Source organism: Oncorhynchus gorbuscha, linkage group LG19 (genome assembly GCF_021184085.1).
Source record: "Oncorhynchus gorbuscha isolate QuinsamMale2020 ecotype Even-year linkage group LG19, OgorEven_v1.0, whole genome shotgun sequence".
Lineage (NCBI taxonomy): Eukaryota > Metazoa > Chordata > Actinopteri > Salmoniformes > Salmonidae > Oncorhynchus > Oncorhynchus gorbuscha.
In genome coordinates this window covers 55,710,462-55,735,620 of record NC_060191.1, presented here as the reverse complement: position 1 = coordinate 55,735,620, position 25,159 = coordinate 55,710,462, and the positions used below count along the sequence as shown (strand labels likewise).

Here is a 25,159-nt window from a genome sequence, read left to right as displayed (position 1 = left end):
GCCAGAAGTCCGGACAACAGGCCCTCCGATTTGACACACTGAACATGGGGCCGTGCATTATCATGCTGAAACATGAAGTGATGACGGCACACATTCTAAAATGCAATTGTGTTCTTTGTCCGTAGCTTATGCATGCCCATACCATAACCCCACTGCCACCACGGGGCACTCTGTTCACAATGTTGCCATCAGCAAACCATTGGCCCACACAACGCCATACAGTCTTCCATCTGCCCGGTACAGTGAAACTAGGTTTCGTCCGTGAAGAGCACACTTCTCCACCGTGCCGGTGGCCATCGAAGGTGAGGACGACGAGCATACAGATGAGCTTCCCTGAGAGAGTTTCTAACAGTTTGCAGAAATTATTTGGTTGAGCAAACCTACAGTTTCATCAACTGTTGGGGTGGCTGGTCTCAGACGATCCTGCAGGTGAAGAAGCCTAATGTGGAAGTCCTGTGCTGGCGTGGTTACATGTGGTCTGCGGTTGTGAGGCTTGGTTGGACGCACTGCCAAATACCCTAAAGCGATGTTGGAGACTGCTCATGGTAGAGAAATTAACATTAAATTTTCTGTCAACCACTCTGGTTTCTGCAGTCAGCATGCCAATTTCACTATCCCTCAACTTGAAACATCTGTGGCGTTGTCTTATTTGACAAACTGCTCATTTTAGAATGTCCTTTTATTGTTCCCAGCACAAGGTGCACCTGTGTAATGATCATGCCTTTTATGAGCTTCTTGATATGCCACACCTGTCAGGAGGATAGATTATCTTGGCAAAGGATAAAATCTCACTTAACAGGGATGTAAACAAATGTGTGCACAATACTTTAGAGAAATTCGCTTTTTGTGCATGTGGAACATTTCTGGGATCTTTTTATTTCAGCTCATAAAATATGGGACCAACAATTTACATTATGCGTTTATATTTATGTTCAGTATACAACACTTCAACACTAAAATAACAGCAGTGTTTTGAAACAACAATGGTTTCCCTTGTTCAAAGCATTCTAGGCCTTTCTTCATTGTTCTCCATTCGTTGAAGCCGTCTGCGTGAGCTCTGCTTCAGTAGATGGGTATAAGCCATTCTGAACATTATTTCAGCTTTAGACTTTGTGAAAATCAATGTAGAAGGTAAGATTCTTAATTTTGACATTAGCTGAGATTGGTCAATCTACATAAGGATATTTTATTATGTGTTGAATTGACTGTCTTAGAATAACAGCTATCGATTCTGGTCATAATATATTCTATCATCATACAGTATCTTACAAGTTGTATGCATTTATTAGTCCCTACACAGTTGCTCTAATTATTGTCTTAAGTGTGATTATTCATAACATTCATAAGAGATCCAGACAGTGGTTTGTCTGTTTCTTCCAGCCTGCAGCCAGAGGTGAGGAGAATGAGCCAGAAAGAGGGTCTGAGGGCCAACTCCTTTCAGTTCACTCTGGAGGGAGAGCCCTTTCGCATCCTGGGGGGCTCTATCCACTACTTCCGCGTCCCCAGAGCCTACTGGGAGGACCGGCTGCTGAAGATGAGGGCCTGTGGGGTCAACACTCTCACCACGTAGGGACACACAGAACACCTCATGTTCTCTTATACCACCACTCACTGCTGCTCTACTATGGAGAGATACTGAGAATGACTGCTTATTTTCCAGGTATGTGCCATGGAACCTTCATGAGCCAGAGAGAGGGGTTTTCAACTTCCAGGACCAGTTGGATTTAAAGTAAGGAAGACTTTTGTGATGAATATGTTTGATAGAGCTGTTGAGCTTTGACTCTCTGTTTTTCTCTGTGTTTCTCAGGGCATACATCAGCCTAGCAGCAGAGTTGGGGCTCTGGGTGATTCTGCGGCCAGGACCCTACATCTGTGCTGAGTGGGACTTAGGAGGGCTCCCCAGGTTGTTTCCATTACTTTAAGCCTTTAACTTTGTAGCAGGGATCGAATCAAACTTTATTTGTCACATGCGCCGAATACAACAAGTGTAGACCTTACCGTGAAATGCTTACTTACAAGCCCTTAACCACCAGTGCAGTTCAAGAAGAGTTAAGAAAATATTTACCAAATAAACTAAAGTAAAAAATATATATATAAAAAATTGAGGCTATAATACATGGGGTACCGGTACCGAGTCAATGTACGGGGGTACAGGTTAGTCGAGGTCATTTGTACATGTTAATGTTAATCCAAGTCCTGCAGTGCCTAGCTCCACTCCCACTCCCCAGGTGCTCTCATTTGTTGACTTCTGTAACTGTAAAAGACTTGGTTTCATGCATGTTAACATTAGAAGCATACTCCCTAAGTTTGTTTTACTCACGGCTTTAGCACACTCTGCCAACCCGGATGCCTTAGCCGTGTCTGAATACTGGCTTAGGAAAACCACCAAAAACCCTGAAATCTCCATAGTTAGCTATAACATTTTCCACCAAGATAGAACTGCTAAAGGGGGCGGTGTTGTAATATACTGCAAAGATAGCTTGCAGAGTTCTGTATTACTATCCAAGTCTGTACCCAAACAATTCGAGCTTCTACTTCTAAAAATTCAGCTTTCCAGAAACGAGTCTCACTGTTGCCGCTTGCTATAGACCTCCCTCTGCCCCCAGCTGTGACCTCGATAGCATATGTGAATTGATTGCCCCCCACCTATCTTCTGCGCTTGTGCTACTAGGTGACCGAAACTGGGACATGCTTAACACCTCGGCCATCCTACAATCCAAGCTTGATGCCCTCAATCTCACACAAATGATCAATGAACCTACCAGGTACAACTCCAAATCCGTAAACACGGGCACCCTCATAGATGTCATCCTAACTAACTCGCCCTCCAAATACACCTCTGCTGTTTGCCTGCATCCGTAATGGGTCTGTGACCAAATGACCACCCCCCATCACTGTTAAACGCTCCCTAAAACACTTCTGCGAGCAGGCCTTTCTAATCGACCTGGTCGGTTATCCTGGAATGACATTGACCTCATCCCGTCAGTAGATGCCTGGCTATAATTTAAAAGTGCCTTGCTCACCATCTTAAATAAGCATGCCCCATTCAAAAAATGTAGAACTAGGAATAGATATAGTCCTTGGTTCACTCCAGACCTGTCTGCCCTTGACCACCACAAAAACATCCTGTGGCTTTCTTCATTAGCATCGAATAGCCCCCGTGATATGAAACTTTTCAGGGAGGTTGGGAACAAATATACACAGGCAGTTAGGAAAGCTAAGGCACCTGCTCGCCCGTCCAGCATCACTACTCGGCTCTGACTGAGAATACGTGGACAACTACAAATACCTAGGTGTCTGGTTAGACTGTAAACTCTCCTTCCAGTCTCACATTAAGCATCTCCAATCCAAAATTAAATCTCGCAACAAAGCATCCTTCACTCATGCTTTCAAACATACCCTCGTAAAACTGACCATCCTACCGATCCTCAACTTTGGTGATGTCATCTAAAAAATAGCCTCCAACACTCGACTCAACAAACTGGATGCAGTCTATCACAGTGCCATCCTTTTTGTCACCAAAGCCCCATACACTACCCACCATTGCGACCTGTACGCTCTCGTTGGTTGGCCCTCGCTTCATACTCGTCGCCAAACCCACTGGCTACAGGTTATCTACAAGATAACTAAAGCCCCGCCTTATCTCAGCTCACTGGTCATCATAGCAGCACGCGCTCCAGCAGGTATATCTCACTGGTCACCCCCAAAGCCAAGAAGGACATTTCTTGACCCCAAACTTTTGAACGTGTGTGTGTACATTTTGGGTGAGGTTTTTTCTCTCGACTGAGTAGCATCGTTTCACTGCCAAAAATTAAATTAAACCATCTCGTGTTCAGCGAAATAACAATACAATGTCAAATACAGGTAGCCTAGTCAAATAATTAACATCCAATCACATTAACTGTTACCCTCTCCCGAGAAACCTTCACTCATGCACAGACATTTAGAAACAAAACATGACAACATACATACGGTCACTGTGGGGACGACGTTGTTGACGCACTTATTGATGAAGCCGATGACTGAGGTGGTATACTCCTCAAATGCCATTGGATGAATCCCGGAACACAAACCAATATGTTGAATGAGACATCCTTAAAACAGTTATTTTCTTTTAAGCTGGCTGTTACGTGACAAAAACATGAAGTTGAGGACAACCTACCCTGGCTTCACAGAAGCAGTGAACTCTTTCTTTGACAAACTCATCCCAATAATTAAGCCTCTACAAGTACGTAAATTAGTTTCCTTATTATCCAAGTTCTTAAGTCCTGATATCTGTTAGAGCGGTTCGCAGGGGTGTTAGAGAGCGAGCTGTCAATACATGTTGTCCTCCTGTTTTATAGTTTAAAGAGGGAGGCCCCATCATTGCAGTTCAAGTGGAGAATGAGTATGGCTCATATGCAAAGGATGAACACTACATGCCTTTTATAAAGGAGGTACTGTGAGACTGTACTGTTTCTCACCATCTGCATCATACTGTATGCCCAGTATAAACTTTTGCAGTGACCTATAAATGTATAGTGAAACTGTATTCTCATTGGCAGGCTCTACTATCCAGAGGAACCAATGAACTCCTGCTGACATCAGACAACCGGGAGGGGCTCAAATGTGGAGGAGTGGATGGAGGTAGTGGTTTTCTATTGCTAGATCTTGATATTTGGTAATGTGCTACAATGTATATCTTTGTGCTATTTCACTTGCTTTCAATAGAGTAATGATGCTGCTAGAAAATATCCTTCTTTAGTCTACATTGTTCATCACTTGAACCCCTCCTCTCTTAAGTTCTCAAGACGGTAAACCTTCAAAGACTGGCCTACGGAACAATACAATATTTAGCGTACATGCAGGTATATAGTGCCAATGATTCTCTATTTTCTTCTATTTTGTCTTGCATCTGAGAAAACATAGTGGTCCAAAGATGAAGTGTGACTTTTCCCTTACTGTAGCCCCAGAAACCTCTGCTTGTAATGGAGTACTGGTCTGGGTGGTTTGATGTCTGGAGTGAATCTCACCATGTGTTTCCAGCAGAGGGTAAGTTTCATTACAAACTAGGTTAAGATCATGTCATATATCCCCTAGTTATAGCAACTCTTAAAGTTCATCCACCTTTTACACATTGTCATTTAGCAGACACTCTTGCCCAGAGCAACTTACACTAGTGAGCGCATATATCATATTTTGTTTGTATTGGTCCCCCTTGGGAATTGAACTCACAACCCTGGCATTGTAAGTGCCATGCTCTACCAACTTAGCCACACAGGATCATTCATTCATCAGTCTAAGGACTGTATGATTGCCCACCGTCTATCATTGATTCTGTCTGTCTACTTTTCTGGTAGACATGTTGGCTGTGGTGTCACAGATACTGGAGTCAGGTGTATCCATCAACCTCTATATGTTCCATGGTGGAACCAGCTTTGGCTTCATGAATGGAGCTGTGGCGAACCTTGGCACCTACAAACCTCAGGTCGGCAGCTATGGTAGGTTTTATATATCCTATCAAATGTAATATTACTTGCAAAAAAAAAGTTGTCATCTGAATATTTTTTATTTTATTTTTTAGATTATGATGCACCGCTATCCGAGGCTGGAGATTACACCACCAAGTATCAGCTCTTGAGGAATTTATTCAGCCAGTTTCACAGTAAGCTTTCTCTTTCAAACATTCACGTAAAATACCGTTTAAGTTTTGGAAAACAGGCACCATATGCAATTTGAGAAAAAATGTCTAACTGGCACATGTATCTGTGTGTCTCAGGTGAGAAGCTTCCTGAGGTTCCCTCTCTCCAGGCCAGGAGAGTGTATGAGCCTGTCATCATTCAGCAGCATCTGTCACTGTGGGAGAGCCTGCAGTTTACTGAGAAGGTGAGCTAAGGGTCAAGTAGCATGCTGTCAGCTGAGACTGGCAATACTCTATCTCTTCAAGGGTTGATGTTGATTCCATAATGTTCTTAATTTAATTGAATGCACTACATTGACAATGTTTCATCATCAAGCCCTTTAAGTCAGAGGAGCCTGTCAACATGGAGAACCTTCCTGTCAACAGTAATAATGGTCAGTCCTATGGCTACACTCTATATGAGACCACTATCAGCAGGGGAGGCCTTCTGAACTCCAAGAAAAATGTTAAAGACAGAGCCCTGGTGAGTACAGACACACAGCTACATGGCATGAATGTACTATACTATATGGTACACACCGTATGACAATACATAATTTGTACTAATAAAGTTGGCTTGTCTTCTAGGTGTTTGTGGACAGACACTTTGTTGGTGTCCTGGACTATAAATCGGTAGAGTTTGCACTGCCTGATGGGAAGGTATGGTGATACTGTGTGTTTAGATTCAGTCTACAGGTGTGCTGCTGAGCTGCTTTGTAAACTGGCTAGTTTATATTCAACACCATGATAGAGGTGATAGCTGCTGGTGATGCTGATCAATGAGTTTGTTACTAAGGTGACAGGATTATGCAAACAAAGTTTTCAGACAAATGTTGTTCTAACAAAGAGGAATCGTAATCACTAACTTTGCACCTGCCTGTTATTGGAAAACAAGTCCATGCTGTCCTATAGCAGAGCGGAAGATTGGATCAATTACTCTCTGCAGTCCAACTGAAAGCCACATGTTCTTCTATTGTCTTTGGGTACTGTGCATTGTTGACTGTAGTGCATCAATTAGTGGTTTCCACATGTTTTATGTATTTTCCATTGAAGGGAGAGCGAACATTGAGTTTACTTGTGGAGAACTGTGGAAGAGTGAATTATGGGAAAGCCCTAGATGATCAGCGTAAAGGTATGGTATTCTTAGTTACTACCACTTTAACAATCAGAATTCCATGGCAGAAAGCGTACATTAAAGGCACTGTAGACCTTCAGGTTTAATCCTTCATTGCTGTGACAACTGTACATAGTCGTTAAAGTGGATAGACCTAAATGCTCAACAAATAGTGACCGTATCAATGAGGTCTTGGAATAATTGCATTGTTACTCGCCCATGCAGCTCTTAATCTTTCGTTGCATTATCACCCTGTTCTAGGTCTGGTGGGAGATATTGTATTGAACCACGTGCCTCTGAAGGACTTTAAAATCTACTGTTTGGATATGAAGCCAAACTTCCTAAAGAGGTTTGTCCTGATCATTTCATTTATACAACAATAAGGTCCATTCTGGCTCTTACAGTTTATAATTTAAGTGATAATGCCTGAGAAGCCAGTGTCTGGAAGATATATTGTCACGGGTGTTGTTAGGCCCGAGACAAAGTCGAAAGCCGGCAGCACACCTATAGCCTGAATTGAAACACACCAGCTTCGAGGGCATTATTACTTTTATACAACGGGTTATCAACATATTCAAATAATGATTGACATATTTTCATGAACTTTATTTTGATTAATTATTCATACTATTTCATCCTTCAACGGGATATCGTCCTGACACAAATCTAGGGTTGCTACCCAAGCCGGCTAGTCGTTCGTTCTATCGGTTTGGTTGCCAGAGGCGCAACCCAGTCGTTAAGTCATTTTTGTTCTGTATCTATGGACATGACCCAGTCATTCTTTTCTAAATGTTCTATTGCTGTACTGGCTGGCAACATTCTTATGCCTTGCTTTCTAGCTAGCAAACTATGACTAATTTACAGTCTTGTCAAACAGTGCAGCCAGAATAACAACAAAGTAGCTGCATTTGCATTTGTTTAAGTGGCTTTATTTGGATACATTCACATCCAATTTGTAAGTCGCTCTGGATAAGAGCGTCTGCTAAATGACTTAAATGTAAATGTAAGAAGGAGCTAATGATGCTCGATTTCACCTGGCATAGAAAATGTGCTCTCTCATCAGGACACTGATGTTCAGAGAGTTAGCTAACAACACAGCTAACACAATCACTTCAAACTGAAGCTGGAAAGAAAACAAACTAGCTGTGTTTCATTTAGTTTTACCTGTTTTTTTTATTGACATTTCTTTGTATATGTCCATAAAAATTATGCTGATTCATGATTTCGACTGGCTCAGAAAAGCTGCCTGCCCGTCTGTCTCATTCAAACTTCTGATCCCTACACGTTAATTACTGAGACAGCTGGAGATCGAATTTCAATATTAAAACAATGTTGCAAATGTCAGAGATTCAGACTGCAGGTTTTATACAAATCTCCGCTATTGAAAACCAATTGCTCGTCTAAAAGAAATGGGAGATAATGTCTAGATGCTTTTTACAGTGGGGATTAAGATTATAAATTGTCTGGCTGGTCTGAGACAGTGGATTGTATAGTGAGATGGAACAGAGTAAATATACATTTCACCATCAGAGCTTTCATGGTGGTAACTTGTGGAAAAGACACCGACTGGAATGCGGTTTTAACCAATCAGCGTCAAGGATTAGACCCAACCGTTGTATAACTGTTGTCATTGTAAATTTAACTGGCATGCCTAGTTAAATAAAGGTAAAATAAATCAAAAATGACCATGCGGTAAATTAGTTAATAGATCGATAAGAGAGTACAAAACCTCTCTGCCAATAACAGCGAATATCAGTTTTCCCCTCCCCACTCAGACCACTCTCAAACAGTCCAAGCAAAATTATTGCTTGAGAAATTGCCCTTTGCTAAGAAGCTATTTAAAAAATTTAATTTAATTTAATTGAAAACAAGACTTCATATTGAGAGAAAAAATGTCTGCATTTGACCATTAAAGTTTATATGATTTGTATTGTAATGCTAGTCAGTGATTTCCTGTGTTATAATAGGGTGCTCTCATAGCCTGGTTCCTCTAGGTTTCTTCCTAGGTTTTGGCCTTTCTAGGGAGTTTTTCCTAGCCAACGTGCTTCAACACCTGCATTGCTTGCTGTTTGGGGCTTTAGGCTGGGTTTCTGTACAGCACTTTGAGATATCACATGATGTATGAAGGGCTATATAAATAAATTTGATTTGATCTCCTCCCATGTTTCAGACTGAGTGCAGCAAGCCAGTGGAACTCAGTCCCCCAGAAGCCTTCCTTCCCAGGGTTCTTCCAGGGTATGCTGTATGTGGACGGCCATCCCAGAGACACCTTCATCAGACTGCCTGTGTGTAAAGCAGCCCAACAGGCTCTGTGGTTATGATAGAGATCACCACCTGTCCATACTGTGTCCCTCCCTGCTGGTTTATTCGTATAGTATGGTAGACCTATCTCTGGTTTATTGGTTTATATTATAGTAGGCCCATCCCTCATCAGACACACATACTGATGAAAGAAGTTCCCAGAGAAACTCTAAACTCTGATTGTCAAGTCACTGATTACAGTGTTTCCATCCACAGGGCTGGAGTAAAGGAGTGGTCTTTATCAACGGGCAGAATCTTGGACGCCACTGGTCCATCGGTCCCCAGAAAACCCTCTACCTCCCTGGACCTTGGCTCAAAAGTGGAAGTAATCAGGTAGAACTGAAAAAAGCTCCTTTAATTTCTAATAGATATAGGGTTCTAGGCTTCTGATGTGTTTTCAGAAGTTCTCATGTTTACACTACCATGTATTCTTATAAAGTGTGTATCAGACTTTATTTGTACAGTTTATCCTCAAATCAAGACACGTACTGATACATAAACAGGCTTGAATGGTTTGTTTAATGAATGGTTTGTTTAATGGATCCTTTTTTCATTATTTTAGATCATTGTGTTCGAGGAACAGAAAGCTGATGACAAATTAGTATTTGTTGAAAATCCTGATCATGGAAAAACAATTGATGTATACAAATATCCATTTTGTGTTCTGCTTTGAAATTATAAATATTTTAAATAAATTGACACAGCAATTTCTTATAACATAGTAATAACACGGTAATACAAAGCTATGATTACCTTAACACATTGTATGTAATGTTGTTTTTGTGTTATGGGATGGGTCTACCACTGAATGTGATGATAGACATGTATTTTTATGTAGTCTAGAGCACAGTCATAAGGCAAGTTACATACACTACCGTTCATATGTTTTTGGGGTCACTTAGAAATGTCTGTTTTTGAAGGGAGTAGTACACAACATTGTACAAGATCTTCAGTTTCTTGACAATTTCTTGCATGGAATAGCCTTCATTTTTCAGAACAAGAATATACTGACCAGTTCCAGAAGTAAATATTTTGTTTCTGGCCATTTTGAGCCTGTATTTGAACCCACAAATGCTGATTCTCCAGATGGCCAGTTTTATTGCTTCTTTAATCAGAACAACCGTTTTCAGCTGTGCTAACATAATTACAAAATTATTTTCTAATGCTCAATTAACCTTTCAAAATCTTAAACTTGGATTAGCTAACACAACATGTCATTGGAACACAGGAGTGATGGTTGCTGATAATGGGCCTCTGTATGCCTATGTAGGTATTCCATTACAAATCGTCTGTTTCCAGCTACAAGTGTCATTTACAATATTATCAATGTCTACACTGTATTTCTGATCAGTTTGATGTTATTTTAATAGACAAAAGCTATTTTTTTCTTTCAAAAACAAGTAAATTTCAAAGTGACACCAAATTTATGAACAGTAGTGTACATGCATTAAAAGACAAGACTTTGAGTGGTGGAATGTAGACTATTACAACAAAGAAAGGTGAGATGGAAGAGATAAAGGACAACTAAGTTCAAAGGTAAAATGCAGATGTGTAAAACATTCAAGTTCAGTACCTTACTCTAGTTGTCTGGATAGGCAGTGTTATTGTCCATCTAAAATGAAATATAGATGAAAAAACAAACTCCTTGATTTCACATTTACAGTATTTGTCTTGCGTACTGTTAGGCATACTTTTGCTGTTAGGTTGACTAAAAAGGTATTTCATTGTATTTAGATGAACACAATATAGTTTGCAGCGCATCTTATGCTCATCTTGAATGGTAAAGCTCAGGTTATTAGTGCGTAAACATTAGCCTACAATCTTTTTTTAACTGGTCATTTTATTTGATCATAAATTCTTTGTTCTTCTCTGTAATAACTTTATAATAATCTGGCACGCCCCTTTGTGTATTTTATTTTATTTGATGAATGCTTGTATATCATTGATTTTAAATCTTTCTTATTACAGATTATCCTTTATATTGACCTCTGTTTATCATCTAACCCGATTTTTGCCTATTCACTTTTACCCTTACCTACATGTACACAGTGGCAACACGTCATTCAGGGCAGGTTAGGCTTGCCTGTTTTGCATGTTATTTTGGCATTAGTACATGTCTCACATCAGTTTGCAAACAATGTAACAAAAAATGTATATAATTTGAGTTAATAAAGCCACAAACACACATGGTTCCTTTTTGGTTTTCTTGAGCAAGGCAGCTCCAAAATGCAGGCGTTTCAGCCTAGCTCAGTGTTTTCTGTGGTGGTGGGGCAAGCCAGCAGAAAATACGGAGCGGTGCGCTGTGATTGGCTCAGTGTTCTGTCACTCATGGGGACACTATGTCACCGCCAAGTCTAAAGGTAGACCTCGAAAGGCTCAAGGTCATTGGCCACATAAAATGACATCAAATCACGTAATATGTACAGTAGCTTTGATTGGACTGATGTCAACATACTTTCAAAATCTTAGCTAGCAGTCATCATCATTAATCAACTCGACAATCTACTGGCAAATCCTTTTCAATCCTTGTCATATTAAGAGAAATCATAAATGTATCTGTGCTCATCGACCATTGGGCATTAACATTACAACAAGTTGGAAATCGCAAATTCCACAATGAGTGGTTTGGAAGGAAGGTGAGTTCAAAAATGTCTAGTAAACTGCTGCATAAATTATGTAATATGCCAGGGAGATATGTATACTGTAGCTAGGAAAGTAATACTAAGTGTATGTTGTGTAGTAAGCTGTTAGTAGCCCATGTGCAGAACCCTAATAATTTGGTCCCTTTTCCCTTCTTAATTTCACCTACTGTTCTGATTTGGTGGTGCACATGCAGCCTTTTGCCTGTTTGAGAGAAATGTAATCATTGAATATTGTAAGAGCCTTCATTGTCTGCTAATATGCCCCCGTTATTTATCCTATGGTTCTGACTTGGTGTACAGGGAGAATACTAAGAGCAGCCCATGTTCTGAATTCTGTCGCTGTACATTTCAAAAGTGCTGAACAAAAGTTATATTGACAATGTCCATCCTAGCTCGCTCATGAATGTCTTAATCGAAATAACAGATTGCCTCTTATCCACTCGTCGTTCCCTTAAGCCATAGTTTGTACATCTCAATTGTCAGTAGAAACCACATTTGTTTAAACAATTCAGCCATATCAGTTATGTTTTTTTTAAAGGCAGTAAATTAGGCTGAATTAACTGTAGGCTCAATGTAGGCCCAACAGTATGTGTTGTGCAGTTCATGTATTGTTTAGTGTTGTGTAGTAGCTTTTCTGACATGCATAATTTTTTATTTTAAATTGCCCCACCAATATTTACATGTTAAAATTGCCACTGTGTGTACATATTACCTCGTGCCCCCTGCACATTGACTCGGTACTGGTACTCCTTGTATATAGTCTTGTTATTTTGTATTACTATTTACTTTTGACTTTTTGTGCAAATGTTTCTTACTTTTAACTCTGTGTTGTCGGTATGGCTATATCGTAAAAATTCATGAAAACGAACATTTTTGAGGGGGGTTTAAAATCACATATTAACAAGATAAATTGTAGAAATTGGCGAGGTTTATGACTTTGTGGTTGTGGTAACTAGTGATGATGTAAAGTTGCCGGGATGTCAAGTGTCCTACTCGATTCGGCAAAGGTAAGAATATCTGGATTAACTATATAATTTTAGCTAAATGTAGCAATGCATAAATTGGCAAAATGTATTTAAAGGGACAATTATGTGAACTGTCTTGTGCATGTTTTAAAATGACACAACCTGTTATCAAAGGTGTCAGCTAGAGATGATGTGCAGGAGCTTGCAGGGATTTGTAGTTTTTGCATGATGTCTACTTTGAAGCTAATTAGCATTTTCGAATGCGAGTAAATAGAGACAAATATATTGATAAAGGACACCTTGTCGGCGAGAGATTTACATGGTTATGGTTATCAAAGCGTCACGCCAGGGTAAGCCTACACGAAACGCAGCACTTATTTGAAGTGTTTCTAAATTCCTCTATGGGGAAAACGAATGGAACCATTTTGCTGTTTGACCGCTAGGTTTTGTGGGTATTATGGTACCTGTTGGGCTTTATGAACCCCCATACAAAAACTGACTTGGTGAGCGAAAAAAAACGGGGGGCAAAACACCTGCTGGAGAAGGCAGATTTTGGGCCCAATTATCTGTCACACTTCGCCTCTTCCTCTCTGTTTTTATTCACGATCCCAGTAGTTGCGGAACACTGCGTTGTTGACGGTGAATATCCATTTTGCGACATTTGCGTCAACAGTGAGCAATAGCAATCATCGGTCATTTGAAGTTGAAATACGGTGGTTAGTTGCATTGCACAAGCGGGTGGAGTATGGTTTTCCACGCGTTTCTTGTACAGTAGGCTAGTAAATGATGCATTTGAAATGCCTGTCTATAAATTGCAAGGTTACTAGGATGTGCATTGGATGAACAGCAGCCTAAACCTATTCGATCAGGATAAAATATTAGTTACTGCTTTTATTTTAGGTCTTGCTTTCGTATTTTTGACACATTGCCGTCGGTTGGAAATGGAGATTGCCACCGCACTGGGGTGTTTTGTTGGTTTCGCCTTCGGAGGACTAGTATTTGTAGCGTATAAACTTGGTTTACTGTATCAGTTGTTTCATAAGGTAAGTCCCTTCGGTGTAAACAATATTACATTCTAACTTGGCTTCAGCCTGCTCACTTGCTGTCTCAACTCTGAAACTCGACAACCTGACATTCTTAGAAGCAAAACAGCTTGCTCTTACTGTACCTTACTACAATGTCTGTATTTTTTTTCAGCTAGTCTTAGTAGGTGAAAGGTAACCCTGCTGCATGTGAGAACTTTTAACTGCCTTGTGGCTAACACAAAGGTCATGACGACAGTGCAGGTTCTTCAGAAGTCATACATTGGCCACATAAGGTGCATTAGGCCTACAAGGACAATATGCAGTTCATTGATAATTACAAGATACTATAGTGATAAATGCATAACCAATAGGCATTTCTAGTTTATGACAGCACTTTTCAGTTAATTAAATCAAATATTCACAGTCCATGACCCTGATTTTGAAGTCTGCCTGTTCAGTTATTTGCCTGAGTCCTCTACTTCTTCCCCCAGACTGAGACCCAGAGCCCTCGCCATGGTGGGGAGAGTGTGGCAGAGGTTCTGCGTGCCCATGGGGTTAAGTTTGTCTTCACCCTGGTGGGGGGGCACATCTCGCCCATCTTGGTGGCCTGCGAGAAGCTGGGCATCCGCATCGTGGACACCAGGCACGAGGCTACTGCAGTCTTTGCAGCTGACGCAGTAGCCAGGCTCTCCGGTAAATAAGTAACATGCCTAATATCGCAGACACTGACAACTGTAATGTAAGGTATTTATCTGAACTGTCCGGAACTGGTTTAACTTGCTTAGTGCACTATGGTCTACTCATTTATTCATACAGTAACATTGACACTGTCAGTGATTCTCCCTCCAACAGGCACTGTAGGTGTAGCTGCAGTGACTGCTGGCCCAGGCCTGACTAACACAGTCACAGCAGTGAAGAACGCTCAGATGGCCGAGTCTCCACTGCTTCTCTTGGGGGGAGCTGCTGCAACACTACTTCAGGTGAGAGTCTGAGGGCTTTTACTGGTGTAGCTGCATGGGGGTACCCTAGTCCTAACGTTAACACTAAGGCTAAGGTCATGATGCACCAGCAAGTTCTACACAACAAATGACCATAATCCTGCATTGTTGAGTTGTGACTGGGTGAGCACACTCTCGTATGATTTCCCCCTATCCATTGTGGAGGTTTGACCTCTTGGTGAACTTTTGCTGTGCAGGGTAGAGGAGCGCTGCAGGACATTGACCAGATGTCCCTGTTCAAGCCGCTGTGTAAGTTCTGCGCCTCAGTGAGGAGTGTGAAAGACATCGCCATCACTGTGAGGAAGGCCCTGGCCATCGCCCAGTCTGGAACTCCAGGCCCTGTGTTCATAGAGTTCCCCATCGACACACTCTACCCCTTCCACCTGGTGTCCAAAGAGTTCGGAGTGAAAAACCCTCCCAAGGGAATAATGGGAAAAGTTGTCACTTGGTAAGTAATCAGCAGAATTGTGCTCGACCATGCTTTCACACATCCCTAGTGATTTGTGGAAGTAAGATGCTATATATTTTCTTCCATAAGGTACCTCCACAATCACCTAAAGAACTTGTTTGCTGGGGCCTGGGAAACCAGAGACGTGTCCCCTCTCCCTGTACACATCCCTCAGGCCACAGACAATCAGGCAAGACTAACTCTAGCCCTCAGTCGTTCTCTAACAACTGTGAGAGAGGTTTTGATTTGATTTGATAAAGGCTTGATAGTTCATTCTGTAACCAGTTACAGTTTTCCAATAGACACGAAGGCATGTTTTTTTATGTATCCCTTGTGGCTCAACATCTATTGATCTGTCATCAGGTACAAAAGTGTATAGAGCTGGTGAGCAGAGCCAAGAAGCCTGTTATCCTACTGGGGAGCCAGGCAACACTACCTCCAACACCTACAGACGACATCAGGTATTTCAACAACCACATTTATATTACACAAGACATCAGCAGACTTCTGGTCCATTCAATGCCCATTCATATAGTTGTCCTGTAACAGGGCGGCCCTGGAGTCCCTAGGTATCCCCTGCTTCCTGGGTGGAATGTCCCGTGGCATGCTGGGTAGGAACAGTCCCTTGCACATCAGACAGAACAGGAGTGATGCCCTGAAGGAAGCAGACCTTGTGCTGCTAGCAGGTGAGACAAACTGCCACCTGTAAGTTTTGTCTTCATACAGTTTTTGTCTTTGTGGCAGTCTCACAATGGTGGTATGTGTTCCAGGAACTGTATGTGACTTCCGATTAAGCTACGGCAGAGTGCTAAACAGACGCAGCAGGATCATTGCTGTCAACAGAGACAAGACTCAACTTCTGAAGAACTCTGACATGTTTTGGAAGCCCACTGTGGCCATTCAGGGTTGGAACTGATGACTGAATTGCCCAATCAGAAGTCTTATTTGCTTTCACAAAATGCTGCCACTTCCTCTTTGGGCTATTTGGTCTTGTGGAGACTCACAATTCTGTCTGTCTTTTAGGAGATGCAGGCTCCTTCCTACTCCGCCTCTCCAAAGGCCTCAAGGGCCACACATGTCCAGAAGATTGGCCACAGTATCTCAAAGCAGGAGATGTCACCAAAGAGAAGGCTAATCGGTACACTTGTGGAATTCATTCAGCGAGTTGGGCAGAAAGCCCATACCTAACCAATGACCTCCATGCAAATGACTATAGTTAGTACATCCAGTGCACCAACCAGACAGTACAGGCTGTGTTATTTCCCTGTGAAAGTGTGTTTTGTTCGGTGTGTTTTTCGTGCAGGAGGAAGGCTGATGAGAAGACGGACCGCCACCTGAACCCCCTGAGTGTCCTGCACCGCGTGGATGAGCTGATGGCTGACGACAGCATCATAGTGGCGGATGGGGGTGACTTTGTGGGCAGTGCTGCTTACATCATGAGACCAAGGGGCCCACTCCGCTGGCTGGATCCAGGTCAGGATCCTCAGTGGACAGTGTGGAGTTTATTTTTATAAAATGTGTTATAATGTGGTCATTTGAGTAAGAGAGGTATTAACATGTACAATAAAAAAAGTAGGACTTGTTTATTGAATGTGAACCCTGGATGTTCCTGATATCTTAATGGATGATTACCTAATGTTTGTCATTCTAACAGGAGCATTTGGAACCCTTGGTGTTGGAGGAGGGTTTGCTCTGGGAGCCAAGCTGTGTCGACCTGAGTCAGAGGTACAGTAGAATACCAAGCATCCTTTATCCATCACTGTTTTATACGGGTTTAGGTTTTTCGTTTTTTTTTCATGCTTTGAAACACCATCTATGGTTTTGGTTGAGTTTAGCTGACTACGTTTCTCATTAAGGTGTGGATCATCTATGGTGATGGATCCCTGGGATACAGTGTTGCAGAATTTGACACCTTTACCAGACACAAGGTACAGTAATAACCAATTCACTATTCAGACCAATTTATCAACAACTAATCATGCATTCAGACCAGTTAATCTGCTTTCTCCCTCTCTCCCAGACGCCAGTAATTGCTCTGGTGGGGAACGATGCCTGTTGGAGCCAGATCGCCAGGGAGCAGGTTCCCATCCTGGGCAGCAATGTGGCCTGTGGCCTGGCCTTCACAGGTCTTTGTTGCCTACTGTACCCTCATTGCCACCATATTGGGGATCTCTTGTGCCCATACTCACACATGCAATGTCTCTGTTGGCCTATATCATCTCTTTGGATGTCATGTCACACATCCAATTCACTGTCTCTGTTCTCCCCTTTCCTAGATTACCACATAGTTGCCGACGGTTATGGAGGCAAAGGCACCCTCATTGGTCGCGAAGACGAGGACAAGCTGGACGGCATCATAAAAGAGGCTCAGAAGGAGACCAGACAGGGAAGAGCCACACTTCTCAATGTTCTCATAGGGAAGACCAACTTCAGAGAGGGCTCCATCTCTGTGTAGAGTAGCTCAGACAGACTGCAACCCCTGGGGTCCCTGTCTGGACCTGTGGGTCCTAAAACCTTCCCACCTTGCCTAGAAACACAAATATGTTCACATGCTGTGGAACAGTACAACTGCTGTATTTTTTTCTGGTGAAAGGAAAACAATTCAGGAACTCAATCTTCTCAACCTTTATCAGCCTTTCAAACAGCTGTGAAGATGAGTTTTGATCATGGACCTTTTGGTTCTTTTTGCTGGAGAGAAACAAACTTGACATGTATGCTTTGGAAAATGAACTACGGCTGGCTTTGCTGCTGTTATTATGTAGTAGGCCAGTATCCTTGCTGTATACACTTAACTAATACCTGTGCATTGACTTCAGATTGCCTATTGATCTACTGAACTCTACTTTGAAGCTGGCTATTTATTTTGAAAAACCAAATAAAGTGAATTTTGGAATGGCACATCCTTAAGAGATATTTAGGGAAATTAATCATACACTAACCTACAAGTCTCTGCAGGATCTGTAGGGTTAACAAGATAATACAATTGTAATCATTTAATTTAAATGGTATATAATTGATGATTGTATGGCTTTGATTATTGAACGTGCTGTAAGACTCCACTAATACATCAATCAACAGAATGGATGCACAAATACAAGACGCCCTATGAAAGAGGAAGGAATTTAAACTTAAGATGTTATTTTACCATTTGGGTATTGATCATTATCTTAAATAAATGATCAAATCTGACTTATTACACTGCTCATACTATTACACTGCTCATACTATTACACTGCTCATACTATTTCAGGTTGACTTATTTTAAGGAATTCTGCATTATCCTGATTGTGCAAATTGAAGTCCACCTTAAATTTGAGTGTTTTGAGAATATTTGAATATTTTTCTGTTTTGCTTTGAATGTACTATTCATAATGTTTTTGTCGTTGTAAGGAGAGGGATTGGTAGACACCTGACCTGAATCTGGGTCTGAGAATCTCTTGCACTAGCATATGGTATTTGATTATATAAAATGTCATCTTCTACATAAACACTGTGATACTAGTATGCCTCCTTTGTTTTTCAATGTTGACACAATGCATTTAGTCATCAGTTCTGGAATCCGAACACTGGGTTTATAGGAACAGTTATTTTTGTCGTTGCAATAGAGAATAATTTAAATGTAGTGTTTTTTTTCCCCCTCTACTGAGTGGTGCCTTTGTGACACCAACTACACTGGTTGTCTAATTCTGAGATCCTGACCATTGTATGACACTATCCACTCCACTGTCCTCCTGATCCTCTATCATTTACCTTTTATCAACTCCGATGTCAAGATTGTGTTGGCTGTAGGCAGAGCTACTGTACATACAGATCTCTATATGTCTCTGGCTATATATATTATATTCTCTTCTTATTTTACCATACTACCAAGTCTTGTTCAATGTTCTACTGTATTAATGTTCTTTGACTGTTTTGGATAATAGGATATTATGGTTTGCTTTTAGGTTAAATGTTCAAAGTCTACAAGTGTTACAATCAGTGTATTACATAATACAATTTGGATCATCACACCATAACCATTTACTTTGGTCTTATTGGTCGAAACAAGTTGAGTAATTATATCTGCTTCATATATGAATGATTGTTATTTGGCCAACAGTGGTCTTCTCTTAACTCCTTTTCTTTTCCAGCTGTATGTTCTCCTCTGCACCTGTAGACCTCTTATTATTCTCTACTATTCCAGGGAGAGTTGCCTCCTATCAACCTTTCTATGGTGAGCAGTGCCCCTGTCGATTCTCTGGAGCACATACAGAGCTAGAGCTAACATCTGGGCTTGCAACGTCTTTTTCATGTGTTCTGGGTTGGTCCTACTTTCCTATTTCCTCAAGCAGTACGAATGGAATTAACTGATTTCATGCAGATTTCTTTGATATTTTTGTCCTGTTTTTACAACAGTAACCTGTCTTAGTAACCTTTGGCCTGCTCCTTGTGGGTGCAATTCTCATAATTACCAGCAGATGGTGCACTCACCATTTTTGGTGTGTAAGCCACACTTATGCTATTATTGGTATCCCTAAAGTAGGCTAAATAACCAGTGGTGTAAAGTACTTAAGTAAAAATACTTGAAAGTACTACTTAAGTAGATTTTTTTGGGGGTGTCTGTACTTTAATATTGATATTTTACTTCACTACATTCCTAAAGAAAACGATGTACTTTTTACTCCATACATTTTCCCTGACTACCAAAAGTACTTGTTACATTTTGAATGCTTAACATAACAGGACAATTGTCCAATTCAAGCACTCATCAAGAGACCATCTCTGATCATCCCCACAGCCCCTGATCCGATCTCACTTTTACTTGAGTCATTTTCTAATAAGGTATCTTTACTTTTACTCAAGTATGACAATTGGGAACTTTTTCCACCACTGTAACTAACAACACCAATCACCATTTACATACACTTTCTTGATTAACAAGGATGTTCATCTGTTTAATTAATCTGTGTCCATACCACCATGACAATATCTAGCTGCCCCTGTCCCTGGCCCAGACTTGAGCTTCTATGTTTTCTTATGAGAAAACAATAATTACACATTATACAATGTTATCTACTAGAGAAAGAGTCAATTAAATAGCACCTATTTCAATATTTATTGTGAGTATGCCCTTTTGTTTTTTCCCCCAATAAATATACACCTGTCCTTTGGTAGTGGTGTCCTTTTCACCACCAAGGGCAAATTCCTCATGAATAGTTTTTTCAAGAAAATGTTCATTTAGTTACCATGGAAACTTATTGTGACACTAACACTATATGCTGTCTTAAATACTAGCCAAAGCATGCTAAGCAGTCTGTCTTCTCCCCCCAAAAACTGTAGAAGTGTCATTTCCATCACAAATATATATTATTATAGTTTTTACATTTAAAAAAAACTTTAGGCTTACTTAATCATGTTTTAAAGAAAATGTTCCAACTTGAAAACTTAAGTAGTATTTTTCCTTGTTTATAGAAGTTGCCACATAAAGCAGCACCGAGGTCACAGACATAGAAACAAAAAAAAATTATCCTATATTATACCAGGAACATCTGCAAAAAGACAGGAAGAGGTACTGGAAGGAAAACGAGAAGGGAAATCTATCTCTGAGCTTACAAAGTCAGAACAAAGAAGAGAATGCAAAGGAAATGGAGCAAACTGAATAGAAAACAGACTTGAAAGAGAACAGTTGCAATGGAGATTTACCAGTCAAGCAACACACCACCTCAGTCACCAGATGACTTCCAGCCAGAACATGAGGCCAACATCTTCATTGTCTGCAACAGGAATGAGAAGTTGAATAAATGCTGGAAGAAAAAAGGTTGGAAGAGTTCGCTCAAAAACATAGAGATCTTTGCATGACAAATGTCAAACTTGATAAAGCTTTACGGAAAGCTGAGGAGTACAATGGACTTAGATATCGGCCATATATCCTGCCTATAGTTTACTAAGGTGCACCCAACTCTTAGTCTGGGGGTCTCAGATTTCAAAGTTCAATAGCAATATTATAAACATGAATCCACAGAAAACACAAACCAATTCACAAATATTGACATAAACCACTATGAGATGGGATCAAATGTGAGTGACTGTGCCTATCAATAAACACTGTATGGTGTTTAAGTGTAGCATGTGTTTATAACAATACCACTGCAATGTATGATGCAATTATGTCTTGCAAGAAATATCCTACCACACCGTAATATGGCAGTGCAAATTCAGTGTTCTCCAAGGAAAATAAATCTTGGAACTGAATCCATAATTAAAAAATAACCAAATCCCCGCGTCAATCTTTCCCTCAATCCCTTCACAGCACGTTTGTATAGGTAAGTGAGTGTTAATGTCCAGTTCTCTCGTTTTTATTTCAGTTTTATACAACTTCTCAACGATTTGAAACTACATTTTCCTTCCATGGAATGACGTTGTTCACGTTACGTTCTGGCTCTTTTGTTTTGCATGTTGGCGCCAACTGGTGTAGAACGAGAGGTTAGGAGAGGGACTAAGAGAATATTGAGTTTTGATTGGCTCAAAATCAACTGCTCCACAATGGCCTGGTCAAAGCTGCAAAAAGAGAATTGGGATTTTCAGCAAAATCAATGAGGGCAAATGATAACAGGCCAACAAGTCTTCAATACTCCAGGAAAAAGCAGCGGAACAGAATTAGCACAGCCACAGAAGAGAAAATCACTAGATTCTATGAATGTGACAACAACAGTGGAAATGGACACACTAACTAACAAGAAGAAAAATAAGCAGAAGCGCTTCCTAAATGGCACAATTCAGAACATTTATCAGAAGTTTAAGAGGGAATATTCACAGATTAAAATGTCATACTATGAAATCTGCAAGAGATGTCCCTTTTGGGTTGTCAAGCCAACAGTCCAGGATAGGGACACATGCCTCTGCAAAACACACACCAACCTCCAGTTCATGCCAGACAAACTACAGTATCACAAAGTGATCAGCTGCAGCAACATTGAAAACCTTATTTAGTCTTTGTGCGGACCTGAAGAAGGACCTTGTGAGGACCTGAAGAAAGAGTGTATGTACAGAGAGTGTTCCCTTTGCCAAGCAAAATAGTTTTAACGTCTGACTTTGATGCTGGTGAGCAGACATGGTGGTTTGAGTGGAAAAACAAAGCTGAAGAGCGATAGAAGAAAAACAAAGAGGTAAACATAGAGAAGTTCACTGTACATTTGACAGTAAAAGGAAATGTGTGTGACACACTGCAGATTTTACTGGAGGACTTCTCCAAAGGATTGAAAGAGAAGTTGGGGAAACAATTGTACAATATTCAACACCAATACTCCAAACTGAGAGAATTAAAAGAGAATATGCGGAAAGAGATCATCATGCATATTGACTTTACAGAGAATTACCTTGGTGATTCTGACAAGCAGGTGACCCCTCCACACCTGTGTTGGATATACCACAAATAAGACAGTTTCACTCTGATCACTGAGCTCTTCTATGCGGATGACCCTCTGCAATCTAGGCCCATCTGCTTGAGTTCTGCCCATCAGCTACTTTTTCAATCTTGCTTTGTCTTATATTAATTAAATGTTTAACAATGTATTATGAAGTCAAGATCAATGATATTATGAAGCCAATGTCAATGAAAGAATGATGAAAAAAAACTTTGGAGTACTTTAAATTAAATTATGGGCAGAAAAACAAATTCAACTCCATCTTTCATTGAATCAGATGGCTTATTCATCACAAAACCATTTGATGTTGCCAATTATTTTAATGATTACTTCATTGGCAAAGTGGGCAAACTTAGGCTGAAAATGCCAACAACGAACAGTGAGCCATCATATTCATGCATAGAAAAACAATTAATGAAAGAAAAGCATTGCACGTTTAAATTTTGTACAATTAGGGTGGGAGAGATGGGAATATTATTGTTATCAATCAATTATAACAAACCTGGCATTGACAACTTAGATGGAAAGCTACCGAGGATGGTAGCTTACTCTATAGCCACTCTGTCATATCTTTAATCTGAGCCTAGAGGAAAGTATTTGTCTTCAGGCCTGGAGGGAAGCCAAAGTAATTCCACTACCCAAGAGCGGTAAAGCGGCCTTTACTGGTTCTAACAGCAGACCTATCAGCTTGCTGCCAGCTCTTAGCAAACTGTTGGAAAAAAGTGTGTTTGACCAAATACAATGCTATTTCTCCGTAAACAAATTAACAACAGACTTTGAGCATGCTTATAGAGAAGGGCACTCAACATGTACTGCACTGACACAAGTGACTGATGATTGGTTGACAGAAATTGATAATAAGAAGATTGCGGGAGCTGTACTGTTAGATTTCAGTGCAGACTTTGATGTTATTGACCATAACCTGTTGTTGAAAAAACATAAACTACCGTTCAAAGGTTTGGGTCACTTAGAAAAGTCCTTGTTTAGTGAAAGAAAAGCATTTTTTTGTACATTAAAATAACATCAAATTGATCAGAAATACAGTGTAGAGATTTTTAATGTCGTAAATGACTATTGTAGCTGGAAACGACTGATTTTTAATGGAATATCTACATAGGCGTACAGAGGCCCATTATCAGCAACCATCACTCCTGTAATCCAATAGCACGTTGTGTTAGCTAAATCCAAGTTTATCATTTTAAAAGGCTAATTGATAATGAGAAAACCCTTTTGCAATTATGTTCGCAAAGCTGAAAACTGTTGCTCTGATTAAAGAAGCAATAAAACTGGTCTTCTTTAGACTAGTTGAGTATCTGGAGCATCAGCATTTGTGGGTTCGATTACAGGCTCAAAATGGCCAGAAACAAAGAACTTTCTTCTGAAACTCGTCAGTCTATTCTTGTTCTGAGAAATTAAGGCTATTCCATGCGAGAAATTGCCAAGAAACTGAAGATCTTGTACAAGGCTGTGCACTACTCCCTTCACAGAACAGCGCAAACTGGCTCTAACCAGAATAGAAAGAGGAGTGGGAGGCCCCGGTGCACAACTGAGAAAGAGGACAAGTACATTAGAGTGTCTAGTTTGAGAAACAGATGCCTCATAAGTCCTCAACTGGCAGCTTCATTAAATAGTACCCGCAAAACACCAGTCTCAAAGTCAACAGTCAAGCGGTGACTCTGGGATGCTGGCCTTCTAGGCAGAGTTGCAAAGAAAAAGCCATATCCCAGACTGAGCCAATAAAAGATTAAGATGGGCAATAGAACACAGACAATGGACAGACAAACTCTGCCTAGAAGCCAGAGTCACCTCTTCACCAATGACGTTGAGACTGGTGTTTTGCGGGTACTATTTAATGAAGCTGCCAGTTGAGGACTTGATGAATAAATGGTTTCAGCTGTTACAAAGGCAAGTTTAAACATTTAGGCATCGTGTTGAATTATACATTTTAGGAAAAACAAAAAAAATAACTTATAGAATGTACAAATATATAAGAAATGTCTTATAAATTAATTGTATGATATTTTATATTCAACTAAAATGGACCCTGGGTACCCTGTTTTATGCATTACATGAATGGTATGCCTAATCATCATCACAAAGAGCCATCATCAATGTTGTTTTTGTGCAACTACTTCAATAATCCTCTTGTTTACCAGGATCTTAAGCACCTACTTTTTAAGTGTAATTTTATGTCTGTCTCAGTCATAAACATTAGTCCCACATAAATGTATCAACGATTTATGTAATATATGGAAGGGAATAGAGCTGGAGACGTACTGTGGTAAGGGCTAAAAGGCTATTGAAGTCAAAACATAAAATGATTCCCATGCATTTTCACAGGACAAGAGGGTTGATGATTTTGAACTCATCCCTGAAACCCAGCTGATGGTCGGTCTGTTGGTGTTTATCATGCTGGTTCCAGCTCCAGCCAGGTGTGCTCTCAGGATGACTGATAGGATAGGCAGGCACCAGATAACAGATATGGGAAACTGTAGGCTACATGCTGTTAGCCTCTGCCACAGGTTTTCACCAACAACATGAGAGAAGCCTGGAGCTGAGGCTACCACGCTATTTGATAACACACGTCTCCAGAATGGGAACATT

The 25,159-nt window shown here is 40.6% G+C and overlaps 2 protein-coding genes across 3 annotated transcripts; both read left to right on the top strand.

The window, feature by feature from the left end:
* The first annotated feature begins 256 nt into the window (after positions 1-256).
* Positions 257-11,222, top strand: glb1l2 (galactosidase beta 1 like 2). The gene is made up of 19 exons (XM_046314568.1): positions 257-302; positions 1,381-1,566; positions 1,661-1,729; positions 1,808-1,903; positions 4,120-4,228; positions 4,344-4,436; positions 4,545-4,626; positions 4,783-4,847; positions 4,947-5,031; positions 5,340-5,480; positions 5,564-5,644; positions 5,759-5,865; positions 5,997-6,143; positions 6,248-6,319; positions 6,713-6,791; positions 7,035-7,122; positions 8,944-9,058; positions 9,291-9,407; positions 9,637-11,222. The coding sequence occupies exons 2-19, from the start codon at positions 1,403-1,405 to the stop codon at positions 9,745-9,747; spliced, it is 1,821 nt and encodes a 606-aa protein (XP_046170524.1). The 5' UTR covers positions 257-302; positions 1,381-1,402; the 3' UTR covers positions 9,748-11,222.
* A 1,936-nt stretch (positions 11,223-13,158) lies between these two features.
* ilvbl (ilvB (bacterial acetolactate synthase)-like) lies at positions 13,159-18,653 on the top strand. 2 transcript variants are annotated; one of them, XM_046315394.1, is made up of 15 exons: positions 13,162-13,320; positions 13,582-13,724; positions 14,198-14,399; positions 14,559-14,686; positions 14,902-15,152; positions 15,243-15,342; positions 15,516-15,613; positions 15,702-15,838; positions 15,923-16,057; positions 16,176-16,290; positions 16,456-16,625; positions 16,807-16,877; positions 17,009-17,080; positions 17,173-17,278; positions 17,429-18,653. In XM_046315394.1, the coding sequence occupies exons 2-15, from the start codon at positions 13,623-13,625 to the stop codon at positions 17,605-17,607; spliced, it is 1,866 nt and encodes a 621-aa protein (XP_046171350.1). In that variant the 5' UTR covers positions 13,162-13,320; positions 13,582-13,622; the 3' UTR covers positions 17,608-18,653. The 2 variants fall into 2 exon arrangements, with proteins under 2 accessions (XP_046171351.1, XP_046171350.1); XM_046315395.1 differs by having other exon boundaries at positions 13,159-13,724.
* The last annotated feature ends 6,506 nt before the right edge of the window (positions 18,654-25,159 follow it).

Coding starts and splice junctions, on each gene's coding strand:
- glb1l2 (XM_046314568.1), top strand. CDS start 1,403: ATGAGCCAGAAAGAGGGTCTGAGGGCCAACTCCTTTCAGTTCACTCTG. Junction 5,645..5,758: donor TTTATTCAGCCAGTTTCACA/GTAAGCTTTCTC, acceptor TGTGTGTCTCAG/GTGAGAAGCTTCCTGAGGTT. Junction 9,408..9,636: donor TCAAAAGTGGAAGTAATCAG/GTAGAACTGAAA, acceptor TCATTATTTTAG/ATCATTGTGTTCGAGGAACA.
- ilvbl (XM_046315395.1), top strand. CDS start 13,521: ATGAACAGCAGCCTAAACCTATTCGATCAGGATAAAATATTAGTTACT. Junction 15,343..15,515: donor CTCAGGCCACAGACAATCAG/GCAAGACTAACT, acceptor ATCTGTCATCAG/GTACAAAAGTGTATAGAGCT. Junction 15,839..15,922: donor AGACCTTGTGCTGCTAGCAG/GTGAGACAAACT, acceptor TATGTGTTCCAG/GAACTGTATGTGACTTCCGA.